General features: G+C 44.1%; 1 protein-coding gene across 2 annotated transcripts in view; it reads left to right on the top strand.

Moving 5' to 3' along the window:
- CUL4A (cullin 4A) overlaps window positions 1-14,616 on the top strand; it is a 55,042-nt gene that overhangs the window by 275 nt on the left and 40,151 nt on the right. The window contains exons 2-3 of one of the 2 annotated variants that reach the window (XM_053564000.1): window positions 145-260; window positions 11,553-11,657. In XM_053564000.1, the coding sequence (XP_053419975.1) occupies window positions 145-260; window positions 11,553-11,657 (221 nt within the window). The remainder of the gene's footprint in view (window positions 1-144; window positions 261-11,552; window positions 11,658-14,616) is intronic. The other variant, XM_053564001.1, reaches the window with a different exon arrangement.

Here is a 14,616-nt window from a genome sequence, read left to right as displayed (position 1 = left end):
CCGGGCGGGGGCCTGCCGGGCCGGGCCCGGGGCGCGGAGAAGCTCCGCCTCCGAGGCCGCGGCGCGCTGGGCCCGGGAGGCCGCCTTGGGCCGCGGGCGCCTCGGGCGCTTTCCGAACGCGCGGCTCTGGTTCTGGCCCCGCAGACAGACCCCGGCTGCCCGACAACTACACGCAGGACACGTGGCAGAAGCTCCGCGAGGCCGTGCGGGCCGTGCAGAGCAGCACGTCGGTCCGCTGCAACCTGGAGGAGCTGTACCAGGTGAGCGCGCGGCGCGGGTGCTCGCGGCGTTCGGGCCTGAGCGGCTCAGACAGGTATTTGAAGTTATCCCATTATGGAAGAGAAGGAGGTGTGTTTCTGAGAGCCACGTGACGAGTATTTCCAAGTATCCAGTAAATTATTACAATTCCATTTACAAAACTGTTACTCTTTCACCTGACAGTGTGGTTTGCTACCTACGTGTTACAGTCAGGTTTTACATTTAGGTGCAGGATCTCTGTCGAGTGAATTTTTGTGTATGTTGTGAGGTATAAACCAAAATTCAATGTTTTCCTTAATAACGTGCAGTTGTTCCAGTGCCTTTTGTTGTAGACGGTTTTAGGTATCAGACTATGATACCGTCTCTGTTAGAAGGCTTGCGGCTTTTAAAAATTTGACAGCCACACAAGTGATTACCTTATAAAAATTACAAAAAGTACAAAAATAGAAATTTAAATCACCTGTATTTCCACTGCCCAGAGAACTACTGTGGACAAGTTAGTGAGCATGCATCCCTTCTTTGTGTTAACTTAAGTGTGTAAGTTTATTTTTTTATTCAGTTTTAGTAAGATATAATTTACACAAAATGTACACCTAATAAATGTAACAGATATATACAGCTGTGTGACCAGCAGCACTGTTAGGATGTAAAATATTTCCATCACCATAGAAAGTTTCCAAGACCCCTTTGCGATCAATTCCCATCCTGACCCTACCCTTAGTAATCCCTGATTTGCTTTCTGTCATTGGTTTCTTTTTGCCATTTCTAGACTCCCATCTAATTGGCATTTTACAACCTTTTGTATCCTCCTCCTTTCACTTAGGATAGTGATTTTCAGATTCCATGTGATAACTTTTTTTTTTTTTTGAGACAGAGTCTCACTTTGTTACCCTTGTAGAGTGCTGTAGCATCATAGCTCACAGCAACCTCAGACTCTTGGGCTCAAAGTGATCCTCTTGCCTCAGCCTCCCTGGTAGCTGGGACTACAGGCGCCTGCCACAATGCCCGGCTATTTTTTTTTTTTTTTCTTTTGGGGAAATAGGGCCTTGCACTTGCTCAGGCTGGTCTCAGACCCCTGAGTTCAGGCAATCCACTCACATTACCTCCTAGAGTGCTGGGATTACAGGCCTGAGCCACCTTGCCTGGCCAGTAACTTCTTTCTGTTACCAACCAATGTGGGGTTGGCTTATCCATTCACCAGTTAATGGGCGCTTGGGTGTCCAGGTTTTAGTTGTCACAAGTACAGCTGCTATGAACATTAGTATTCTTGGGCTGGACATATATTGTCCTTCCTCTCAGGGGAACATGTACACATAAGTGATCAGGGGCTTATGGAAAGTGAGGTTTACCTCAGTAAGAAATTTCTTGTCTATCAGAGAGCCTGTACCATTTTCCATCTCTGCCAGCAGTGCATGAGGGTTTTAGTTGTTCTATGTCCTTAAAATCTGGTGTTGTATGTCTTTTTAATTTTAGCTATTTTCATAGGTGCATGGTGGAGTTTTATTGTGGTTTTAATTGCATTTCCCTGCTGATGGTATTAAGCATCTTTTCATGTGTTGATTTGCCATTCTGTATGTCCTCTTTAATGGTCTGTTCACATCTTCTGCTAGTTTTTTATTGGGTTGTTATTATTGAGTGTTTGAGTTTATTATGTATTCTGGAGGAGACAAGTCACACCACATAGTGGCCTTGCAAACACATTCTCCCAGTCTGCAGTTTGTCTTCTGATTCTCTTAACCAAGTCCTTGGAAGAATGGTAGTTTTAAATTTTGAAGTCAAATGTATCAATTTGTTCTTTTATTGATTGTGCTTTTCATATCTAAGAAATCTTTGCCTAATAAAAGAGAGGCAGGGCGGCGCCTGTGGCTCAGTCGGTAAGGCGCCGGCCCCATATACCGAGGGTGGCGGGTTCAAACCCGGCCCCGGCTGAACTGCAACCAAAAAATAGTTGGGCGTTGTGGCGGGTGCCTGTAGTCCCAGCTACTCGGGAGGCTGAGGCAAGAGAATCGCTTAAGCCCAGGAGTTGGAGGTTGCTGTGAGCTGTGTGATGCCATGGCACTCTACCGAGGGCCATAAAGTAAGACTCTGTCTCTACAAAAAAAAAAAAAAAAAAAAGAGAGGCAAAGATAATATTTAGTATTTTCTTCTAGACATTTTAGAGTTTTAGGTTTTCCATTTAGGTCTATGACCTATGTTGAGTGAATTTTTGTGTATATTGTGAGGTATGAATCAAAATTCAATGTTTTCCTTGTAAATTTGCAGTTGTTCCAATGCCCTTGGCTGTAGACTGTCCCTTCCCCCACAGAATTGCCTTTGCTCCTTGTCAAAAAAAATCAGCTGTCCACATAGGAGTGGGTGGAACTAGTTCTGAAATAGGCCTTCCATCTCTGTCCCTTTCAAAGTTATTTTGGCTATTCTTTGTCCTTTGTATTTCCATACAAGTTTTAGAATCTGTTTGTCAGTTGCTACCAAAAAGTATACTAGGATTCTGATTGAGATTATATAGAGTCTAGGTCAGTGATCAACCCGTGTGCCTTGAGAGGATCTTTCTTTTTTTTTTGGCCAGGGCTGGGTTTGAACCCGCCACCTCTGGCATATGGGACCGGCGCCCTACTCCTTGAGCCACAGGCGCCGCCCAACCTTGAGAGGATCTTAGGTGTGCCAAGAAAATTTTTAAAGATCATTATTTTTGAAAGAAGTTCAAAGCACAGTAAGTATATTCTTTTTTTTTACTTTTTTTTTGATCAACGTAATTTAACTATAGTCTCAAGTGTGCCATGAGATAAAAAAGGTTGAAAAACACTGATCAATGCCTAAAATAGGATAATTGATGTCTTTATAATACTGAGTATATCAATAACAGCAGCTCACCATTTAGTTTTTTTAAATTTCTGTTTTCTAATTTCAGTGTGTTAAGTTTTACACATTTCTTATTAAATTTATCCCTAAGCATTTCATGTTTTTATGGCATTACAAATGGCATTTTAACTTAATTTCTGATTCTTGCTATTATATGTAAATACAATTGATTTTCATATAGTTATCTCGTATCCTTCTGTCTTGCTAACCTCACTTATTTCTGGTGGATTTTTGTGTAGATTGTATGAGATATTCTACCTAGACAGTCATGTCCTCTTTGAACAGAGATAGTTTTACTTCTTCCTTTCTAATCTGTCTTATTGTGTTATTTAGAATCTCTGGTACACTTGTTAATGGCAGTGGGAAGAGGGGGCATCCTCGTCTTGTTCCTGACATTGGGGGAAATCTCATTCTTTCACCTTTGAGTGTGGTGTTAGCTGTGGGTTTTCCATGAATACCAATTATCTGGTTGAAAATGTTGCCTTCTTTTCCTAGTTTCCTGTGAGTTTTTATGAGAAGTAAATGTTGAATTTTGTCAAATGCTTTTTGTGCATCTATTGAGATGATCAAATGAGTTTTGTTTCTTAGTTTAATTGATGGATTTTGCAATTATTAAACCATTAAATCTTTCATTCCTGGGATAAACCCTACTCAGTCATGATATGTTACCTGTTTTTATATATTGGATTCATTTTGGAAACATTTTGCATAAATGTTGCTTCTGTGATCTCAGGGTTGTGTTGTCTCTTGTATCTTTGTCAGTTTTGGTATCAAAGGAATGCTGGCTCATAAATTCCCTCTTCATTTTCTAGAAGAATTTTTATTGAATTGATATTATTTCTTCCTTAGATGTTTGAGAGAATTCCCTAATGGAGCCACTGTAGAGAGGTTTTAAACTTAACTTTCTTGAGTAGATACAGAGCTGTTTGGGTTGCCTTGTTTTTTCAAGTCCACTATCTGCAATCTATTAGTCCACTGTCTAATCTATTAATTTTGCATCTGGTGTAATTTTCATCTCACACGTCGTTTTCCTCCCTGGCTGTTTAGTTTGAATTTGTTCCATGTCTTCTGTGTTTCTACTTAACTTTTCAAATTGGAATGCAGTGATAGTAAGAACTGTTTTATTGCGCTTTATCTGCTAATTCTGTCCTCTTAGTCAATTCTGGGCTGGTTTGACAGATTGATTTTTCTCTTCATTAATAGATTGTATTTTCATACTCCTATGCATGTCTGATAATCTTTGATCAGATGTCCAGTGTTGTGATTTTTTAACTTGTATATTGGATATTTTTTTATATTCCTGTAAATATTTTTGGCCTTTGTTCTTGGCGCAAATTATTTGGAAACAGGTTGATCTTTTTGAGTCTTGCTTCTCAGATTTGTCAGGCAGGGCTAGAGCAGGGTCGTGTCAGGGGCTCTGTCCCCAACTTGGAGGTGAGGCTTGCCTGAATGCCCTACCCTGAGGTCTTCCTGTTCTGGCCGGTTCTTTCTCTGGTTTGGGGGTTCCTCACACAGGAGAGTGCAGGTGGCACTCTTCTAATGCTCATGGCATCCTCTGAGGTCTCCTAGCTCATGTCCAGGTCCTGTGTAGCCCTCTTACTCCGTTCCGGCCCTCATCCTGCCCAGTAACGTGGGGGCTGCCTGAAAGCCCAGAAGCCCTGTCAGCAAGCCTGGGCAGTGGGGGTGTCTGTGCTCCCACCGCTCAGACAGCTCTCACAGCTTGTGCCCAGTACCTTTAAAGTGGTGCTTCGTATATGTCACTTGGCTTTCTGTTCACTTCAGGCAAAAGATTGATCCCCTCCCTTCACTCTGTCTTGACCAGCAGCAGAAGTCCCTCTGGGTCTTTGAAATAATAAAATATGCCTTACCACTAAGGCTTCTTACTCCTTTTTTCCTGAAGATGTGACGCTCTGGTGTCTGCAGCCCCATTGTTTTTTCTTAAAATAGCGGAGTCACCCCTATTCAATAAATGGTGTTGGGAGAACTGGATGTCTACATGTAAAAGACTGAAACTGGACCCACACCTTTCCCCACTCAGAAAAATTGATTCAAGATGGATAAAGGACTTAAATTTAAGGCATGAAACAATAAAAATCCTCAAACAAAACGTAGGAAAAACACTGGAAGATATTGGCCTGGGGAAAGACTTCATGAAGAAGACTGCCATGGCAATTGCAACAACAACAAAAATAAACAAATGGGACTTCATTAAGCTGAAAAGCTTCTGTACAGCTAAGGAGACAATAACCAAAGCAAAGAGACAACCTACACAATGGGAAAGGATATTTGCATCTTTTCAATCAGACAAAAGCTTGATAACTAGGATCTATAGAGAACTCAAATTAATCCACATGAAAAAGCTAACAATCCCATATATCAATGGGCAAGAGACATGAATAGAACCTTCTCTAAAGATGACAGATGAATGGCTAACAAACACATGAGAAACTGTTCATCATCTCTATATATTAGAGAAATGCAAATCAAAACAACCCTGAGATATCATCTAATCCCAATGGGAATGGCCCACATCACAAAATCTCAAAACTGCAGATGCTGGCATGGATGTGGAGAGAAGGGAACACTTTTATACTGCTGGTGGGACTGCAAACTAGTACAACCTTTCTGAAAGGAAGTATGGAGAAACCTCAAAGCACTCAAGCTAGACCTCCCATTTGATCCTGCAATCCTATTACTGGGCATCTACCCAGAAGGAAAAAAATCCTTTTATCATAAGGACACTTGTACTAGACTGTTTATTGCAGCTCAATTTACAATTGCCAAAATGTGGAATCAGCCTAAATGCCCACCAACCCAGGAATGGATTAACAAGCTGTGGTATATGTATACCATGGAATACTATTCAGCCATTAAAAAAAATGGAGACTTTACATCCTTCGTATTAACCTGGATGGAAGTGGAAGACATTATTCTTAGTAAAGCATCACAAAAATGGAGAAGCATGAATCCTATGTACTCAATTTTGATATGAGGACAATTAATGACAATTAAGGTTATGGGAGGAGGGAGGAAAAGCAGAAAGAGGGACGGAGGGAGGGGGGTGGGTGGGGCCTTGGTGTGTGTCACACTTTATGGGGGCAAGACATGATTGCAAGAGGGACTTTACCTAACAAATTCAATCAGTGTAACCTGGCTTATTGTACCCTCAATGAATCCCCAACAACAACAACAAAAAAATAGTGGAGTCGCTTTGCTCTACCTTATACAGCGTACCCTGTAAAACAGTGACTGCAGATACTACTGTGAACAGTGTTCCCACATGCCCTGGAAGTCCCAAGGGCTTGGGGTGATGACCACAAAATGCCAGTCACTGCTTTCTCTGGGATAAGACCTCACAGGTTTCTGGGGTGTCTCGGGGGTGTGCGCAGCTGGTCCTCTCTCCAAGGCAGGCAGACTTCTGCGTCCAGTAGAGTCTTGAGTGTACTGCTGACACTGCTTCTGATCTTCTGGAAGCAAGTGAGAAAAATGAGAAAAGTAAATGTGAAGTGATTTATCTCTGATAAAGTAGGTGGTACATTTGATTTGGCTTTTACTCAAAATAAAGTGTTTTTGCTTAGGTGGTACATATGATAATATATTTTGGTGAGAGTTGGTATTTCACGAAGATTCTTTGGCAGAGTTTGAAAGGTTTTGATTTTGTGTTTTTGTTTTGCTTGGTCTCTGCCGAGTGAGGTCTCTTATCTCCTTGTGAAGGCTGCTCCTACCCTATAAACATTGTCACTTGCTGTGTGTCTGCCTCAGCCAGACTGTTGTTTCCGTTTGTTATTGTCTGATTTAAAAAGGCAGATTCAAAGTATGGTGATGAAGTGAAAGTCCTTTTACACATGCCCCCCGTCATTGTCCTCCTATAATGTGAGCAGGAGAGTATTTTGAAGGCCTAGAGATTTTCTTGCTTGTTTTTTTTTTTTTGTAGAGACAGAGTCTCACTTTATTGCCCTTAGTAGAGTGCCGTGGTGTCACACAGCTCACAGCAACCTCCGACTCCTAGGCTTAGGCGATTCTCTTGCCTCAGCCTCCCAAGTAGCTGGAATTATAGGCTCCCGCCACAACACCCGGCTATTTTTTTTTTTTTGTTGTTGTTGTTGCAGTTTGGCCGGGGTCGGGTTTGAACCCACCACCCTCGGCATGTGGGGCCGGCGCCCTACCCGCTGAGCCACAGGCGCCGCCCTTTTCTTGCTTGCTTTAAAGGTAAGCATTTAGGTCTGTGATAACTAATTTCCTAAAGGAGCACTTCTGTGTCTCTTAAGTTTCAGTCCTACTCATCAGCTTACTGACATAACAAAACTGAAGACTACGTTTCAAGAAGAGTTTCAGAGTGAAGCTAAATGTTGATTTCAGCTAGGAGGAACAAACCTTTCGGGGCAGGCACAGTGGCTCACGCCTGAATCCCAGCACTCTGGGAGGCTGAGGTGAGATGATCGCTTGAGGTCAAGAGTTCAAGACCAGCCTGAGCAAGAGCAAGACACTATCTCTATTAAAGATAGAAAAACTAGTGGGCATAGTGATAGGTGCCTGTAGTCTCAGCTGTTTGGGAGGCTGAGATGAGAGGATCGCTTGAGCCTGGGAGTTTGACATTGCCGTGAGCTATGGTGATGCCACTGTACTCTATCAGGGGTGACAGAGCAAGACCCTGTCTCAAAAAAACAAACAAACTCTCAGAAAGGACTGTGGTATCTGAAGAAAGCCACACCTGCCATTCCTCAGTCACAGAGTAGCGTCTCTCAAATGTCTATTCTGGTGATAACTCAGCGGAGGAGAATGGTGGTGGAGTTAGATATGAAATGTACTGATAGGATTGCTAAAACAGTTCAGAAAAGTGAAAAGGTTTGAAAAAAATGGTGGGCAAAGAGACCCATCATTTGATGGACAGTTTCAGAAAGTAAGTTAATCAAGAGCGAATTCAGCGCTTAAGTTATCAGAAACAGGAAAATGTGCAGACTGGAATGTATCAGTCTCACCTGGGCACAGCGGCTCACACCTGTAATCCCAGCACTTCAGGAGGCCAAGGAGAGAAGATCTTTTGAGACCAGCCTGAAGAACATAGCAAGACCCCCATCTCTACAAAATACATAAATATAGATAGATAGATATCAAGCCTAAAAGAAAGGATTTCATAATTCAGCAGCTTTCATCTCAGGAAAAGTAGTGATTGGAGGCAGTTTCCTCCCTGTAACTCTGTTAGCCCACCTGCCACGCTGGTGACACAGCCATCAGCCACCTGTGCCCTGACAGCTGTTACCTTGGGACACCTCCTTTGTTTCCTCTCACTGAGGTCTGAGTCCTCATTTAGTTTCCATCTTGTTTACATTTTTTTGTTCAGGCTAGAGCCTGGGGTCAAGCAAGGTCAGAGAGCTCTTCCCCTGGACAGCAGTGCCTGTGTGCACAGTGTAGACAGCCCTGGAGCAGTCCCCAGCTGCTCCCGTGGGGCTGGCCTCCTAACTTGTGCTATGAGTGAAGAGCGTGGCTTTGTGCCCTGTGGCCTGACCCTGCAGTCCAGCTGCCCCCACTGTCATGGGGTGTGTTCCAGGGGCAGAGCAGCCTGTTTGTGTGCCTTCATTTCTCCCTTCCTCTGCATCAGTAACTTCTGGCACCTGTGTTGTTTCCTTTATTTGAGTCTGTGATAGTGTTCTATCCTTTTTTTTCTAACCTCAACTTTAGCCCTGAGGATCTTTACAGGAAACAGACTACCTTCCAGAAGTGGCCGCCCTACTTCAGTCTTACCCCAGGGCTCATTTTGCTGTCTTATTCTGTTCCACACCTGAGGGCAGGATTGCCTTGTCCACAGGAAGCATTTTGTTTAAGTAGCAGTGAATACACTTCCAGTGGCAGCTTGACACTATAAATAGACGAGCATTTGACACTCACATGCATGCCTCCTTTATTTTAATACACTTGTCTGTGCCCAGACAATCATCTGAAGAACCTACTGATTAGAATGTAGCCACACTATGAGAAGAGACTATAATGGGGAAAATAAAAACTTGGCTAAGTTTACATAGGGAAACATCTTTGTACTAATAGGAGGGGAGTCCAAATGCTGTTTTTTTCTCCACCTCTAATTATTGGAGTACATTCTTTTTCTCGTGGATGATTCTGTAGAATGCTCATGGCCAGAGCCCACTGCCATGAAGTACACTGTCCCCATCTGATTGAGTATTTTATCCTTGCAGGGAGCATGTTTCTAAGTTCAAAATAGTATTCTCAAAATTTTACTGTGGGGAAGGAAGGTCCTGTGTCAAAAAGTCTCCTGGGATGCCAGCCAGCAAGGAGGTGGTGGGGTTGGTGGAGAGAGAGGTAGCCCGCCTCCTTCTGAGGTAGCTGAGGCACTGTGACGAGGGGCCCACGGCAGGACTGAGCATTTAGCAAATCTGTCACCCCAGAGCTCCCGAGATCCCCACATTCTCGATTTTAAGAACAAGAGCTATCTCAGTGTGCTTCATGTAAATGGTATGTGCCTGGCTGATACAGAGTTGCTGATAGGTTCAAGTTTTAGTTTTCTGTCATCTTCTCCTAAAGCTGACAATTGGAGGACTGAAACAAAGACACACAAGAAACATCTTTCAACCAGGAAAAGATTATTTTAAGGATATTGATTTTGGTTTAGGAATTAAAGCATTCAGAAAATTGTCCTAAGGAGTAACTGTTCTGTGAAGGTAGTATACTGCTAAGTTTCTTTTGATTTTTCTTTTTTACCAAAGATAGTATATTTTCTTCACATGTTGTGTAAAAAGATTTATTTTTTCATAATTATGTTTGTGGGGCTCACTGTTGATTAAGTGTTGCAGCAAAACCTTTGTCATAGGGTTGTCCTGTTATTTGAAGAGAGAAAGGGTGTTAGGTCTTTGAATGTTAAAGATGTAGAATATTGAATGTGGGTAGGGAATGTGGATAGGAATTCCTTATTTCAATGGTAAGACAAAATGTAGGGGAAGGTCTGTATTCTCTCATAATTATGTTGATGATAAACATGCTAGAAAATAGGATTAGCAAAGAATTGCGTATTATCTGTCAAATTACAAGATTTTAAAAAATAAAATGTAAGATATCCAATGGAAAAAAAAAAAAGAAAATAGGATTATAATTGTTTGTCATTCTGCATTCCCTTTTGATCTTTGTAAATATGCATGTCTTTTATGTGGTAGTAATTACTGTATTTATTTATCTTGGCAATGTTAGGAGAGAACAATATGCTCTCCTAACATTTGGTATGTTAGGATACTTATAAGCATTACTATAATAAATGCCTTTATAAAACTTTAATTTGCCTTTATTCCTAGGGGAATATTATATTTGGGTTAAGTTCAGATTTTTTTTTTTTTTTTTTTTTTTTTTGGAGACAGAGTCTCAGTCTGTCCCCCTGGGTAGAGTGCTGTGGTGTCAGAGCTCATAACTGTTGAGCTCAAGTGAGCCTCTCAGCTCAGCCTCCTGAGTAGCTGGGACTATAGGCACCCACCACAATGCCCGGCTAGTTTTTCTATTTTTGTAGAGTTGGGGTCTTGCTCTTGCTCAGGCTGGTCTCAAACTCCTGAGCTCACGCGATCCACCCACCTGAGCCTCCTGGAGTCTTGGGCTTACGGGCATGAGCCAAGTGCGTGGCCCCTAAATTTAGAATCTTTATCCAAAGTGTTTACTTTGTATATATATCACTACAATTTTTAAATGGCTCAAAACTTATTAATATAAAAACCACTTTCCTTTTCACAATATTTCATATTTGAATTGAATGAGATTCTGCTTTTTTACATGAGATTTTGAAAGGAGAATTTATTAAAACTGGTAAGAATGTAGAAAGTGTATTTCCTTGATACAGGTAAAAATATTTTAAGAAAAATGTTTCTGCCTCAAAAAATTCTTTCTCTATTAACACAAAACTTATATAAATTGAACACCCAGCAGCTGGTGACATGGCAGAAAACAGCACGTCCTGTTTGACACTAATAGCAGTGTCACCCAGCGATAGTGGCCCTTTCCCTTCTGCTTGTCACAGGGAAGTCACTGTCCTTGTGAGTGCAGGGAGCTGGAGCCCTGCTCCTTCTCCTCTCTGCTGGGGAGGTGGTCACTGGGGAGCACTTCTGGTCTTCCAGCCGGGGTTGCACACAGCAGTTATCCCTCTTCTGTGACTGTGCCTTGGACTAAGGGGTTGGAGCGTCAAGGACAGGTCTGTGAGACCAAAACTTTCCAAAGACCCCGCAACTGACAAAGCTATAGAGAGGCTGAGGGGTGTAGGTCCAGGGTGCAGGGGTGGTACTCGCTGGCCAACACCCAGGGTCCCACAGGCTTAACCACAGTGTACCAAGAGGAGGCTGCCTTTGTGTTGTCATTACAGCTATATATGCACATAGTAGTTTTTGTTTTTGTTTTAAGAAACAATGTGTTGCTCATACTGAGTAATTAATTTCATTCTTCTGTTTTAGGCTGTAGAAAATCTCTGCTCCCATAAAGTCTCTCCGACACTGTACAAGCAGCTGCGCCAGGTCTGCGAGGACCACGTCCAGGCACAGATCCTCCAGTTTAGAGAATATCCTTTTTTTGGCTTGTGAAGTTTCCGTTTATTACCTAAATCTTTTTAAAATTGAACATTAGGGCAGCGTCTGTGGCTCAGTGAGTAGGGCGCTGGCCCCATATACCTAGGGTGCCAAACCCAGCCCCGGCCAAACTGCAACCAAAAAATAGCCGGGCGTTGTGGCGGGCGCCTGTAGTCCTAGCTGCTTAGGAGGCTGAGGCAAGAGAATCGCGTAGGCCCAAGAGCTGGAGGTTGCTGTGAGTCCTGTGACGTCATGGCACTCTACCCGAGGGCGGTAAAGTGAGACTCTGTCTCTACAAAAAAAAAAAATTGAACATTAATAGGATGAAGAACTAATGAACGTCTAATTAGTCTAATCAGCACCTTTTCACTAATATTGAAAACAAATAGCTTTTTAAGTTCACTTTTATTTGTAGAATGGAAAGCTTAAATTTATGACTTAGTTTTATAAATCTTTAAGTGAAATTGTTACTATTTAAATTACTTTGCAGATCTAAATTAAAGGGAGGTAATGTCCTTATTGAGTCTGGTTGAAGTACTTAGAAAAAGTTCTGAAAAGTGTCTTAAAGTTTGGGTTCTGCTCACCTTTATTCCAGGGGAACCCATCTGTACTGGTTTCTGTCTTAAAGTTTGGGTTCCACTCCCCTTTATTCCAGGGGAACCCATCTGTATTGGCTTTCTGTGATGTGAAACAAGTTCCCACCCATTTGGCAGCTCAGCCACTACCTCCTTACTGGCTCAGGGCTGTGCCTGGCAGGCATCTGGGTGTGGCGTGACCCTTGCTCAGGGTCTCCCAGGCAGACCAAGTGTCTGCCAGCTGGGAGCATCTGAGGTGGGGGCTCTTCCCAGCACCTGCAGGTGGTCAGCAGAGCTTGGCTTTGGGGTGTGCTTTCACTCTCCACCTCAGCCCTGCCGCTGTTCTGCCAAGACAGAGGTGTACACAAGGCAGCCCGGGCAGGGGACTGACGCCTGTTGTGGAGGGTGGGAATTGCGCTAATGTGGGGGTAGGGAGGAGCATCTTGCAGTCTTGTGCTGTCCCTGCCCATGGCTTGTCTGCAAGGGATCTCTGAGCTTCTTAACATCTCATAGAAAGTCCTTTCATCTGGCCTCTGGCCAGTTCCCCAGCTCCTCTAATTGCTAGAGCCACCCGCATGCTTCACTGGGCAGAAATTAGAAAGTAAATTTCATAACTCCAGAAAGCCTGCTTAGGATTATGCTTTGCTAGGCTCTATTTCTTAATGGGTAAAATTAGGTAGGTGGGATTTGCTCTCATTTATAAGTTTTCTTCTATTTCAAGGAATCTTTTTTTTTATCCTGTCTTCTTCATCTTGGGAAAAGAAACTGTCCTAAGTTCCTTGGAATGACCTGTGGGCAGCTGCAGCAGTTGGTGTAGCCTGTGTTGGGCAGGTAGTGATGAAGCCTGGTGGTCCTGGGCAAGCTGCACCCCTGTGACAGCATCTGCAGTGTCCCCCACAGAGGCCTGGCCCAGCTTGTTGGGTCAGTTCTGTAAACACCCTCTGCAGTGTGTTCTGGCAGGGACCTGTCCTAAAGGTTGTGAGGTGGCTTCAGATAACAGTAGCCACATGGGCCCTTTTGGAACGTGGCCAAAGCATACCCTATCTCAGAAGGCTCACACCCAGATGCCTGCCAGGCACAGCCCTGAGCCAGTAAGGAGGTAGTGGCTGAGCTGCCAAATGGGTGGGAACTTGTTTCACATCGCAGAAAGCCAATACAGATGGGTTCCCCTGGAATAAAGGGAAGCGGAACCCAAACTTTAAGACAGAAAACCAGTACAGATGGGTTCCCCTGGAATAAAGGGGAGCAGAACCCAAACCCTGTGAGGGCACCCAGGACCCGCCCACCACCATGCCTGGGGAGCCCATGTCCTGGGCATGCACACCCACAGTGCAGCCTCCAGGACAGGGGAGCAGCTTCTGGGGGTGGGGGGTGGGGCATTTGGGATGGAGAGCACAGCCTCCAGGACCCAGATGCATACAGGCAGCAGATGACTTGAGAATTGCTTTTGATAACCTGATCAAATTATCCTCCTGCAAGTTAATTCTGCCCTGTGGATTGACCGGTGTGCTCATTAATTCACTCTTTGAGCAAGTACTTGCCCCCTGCCATGTGCTAGTGGTGGGAAATGTCCGCCATCCAAGAAGCCTGTCTTGTAGCAGAGGCCGGGAGGGACTGTCCTCCACTGTGTGGCAAAGCCAGGACTCTGAACATTACCATTTGTTTCAGCTGTGGGCATCTGAGGTGGGGGCTCAGGAAAAAAAAGAAGAAAGGAAAAACTGCCCTCTTAAAAGACCTTGTTAGCATCTTGAGTTAAAAAAATGTGAGACTTTGAATCAGGATCAGAACTGTGTAAGTGGAGCATTTCGAGGCCAAGCCTCTGCTTGGAAGTGACCCAGCACTGCACCTGGGAGGAGGGTGGGGCCTGCCCAGACAGCCTGCCTGGGGAGCCCTGGGGCAGGGACTTGGGGGTCAGGATGGCTTTGAGCTTAGTGCAAGGCTGTAAGTTGCATTTGAGCCCTTGTATGTGGCCAAGTTGAACTTGAGCTCTTGTGAGCATCTGAGTCCTGACACACATCAGATTGGTTATGGAGGTCACGCTCATGCCATGGCGAAGTCAATTAGAGCGTGGCCCAACACGTTTGCAGGTGTCTGTCATGTACTGAGTATAATGCCAGATCCTAGGGAAATAATTCGATGTTGGCCCAGAGGCGCAAAGAAGCACTTGTGTGCCACTGTGGTGGGCGTGTAGAGGCCCACACGGGCTCCCACGCGTAAGGAACGAGCAGCCTGCCCAGGCAGGGAACATGTGGCATAAGGTGATGTGTGAGCCTCATCCTCAAGATGGGGTCCCCAGCGGTGGGGGCAGTGTGTGCAGTCCTGCAATCCTGGGGCTACAGGGGGGCACCTGTTGGGCAGAGAGGGGGAAGTATTTGCCA

This window comes from Nycticebus coucang, chromosome 15 (genome assembly GCF_027406575.1).
Source record: "Nycticebus coucang isolate mNycCou1 chromosome 15, mNycCou1.pri, whole genome shotgun sequence".
In the NCBI taxonomy this organism is placed as follows: Eukaryota; Metazoa; Chordata; class Mammalia; order Primates; family Lorisidae; genus Nycticebus; species Nycticebus coucang.
Note: the sequence above shows the minus strand (reverse complement) of the source record. Positions and strands in the feature narration are given on the sequence as shown.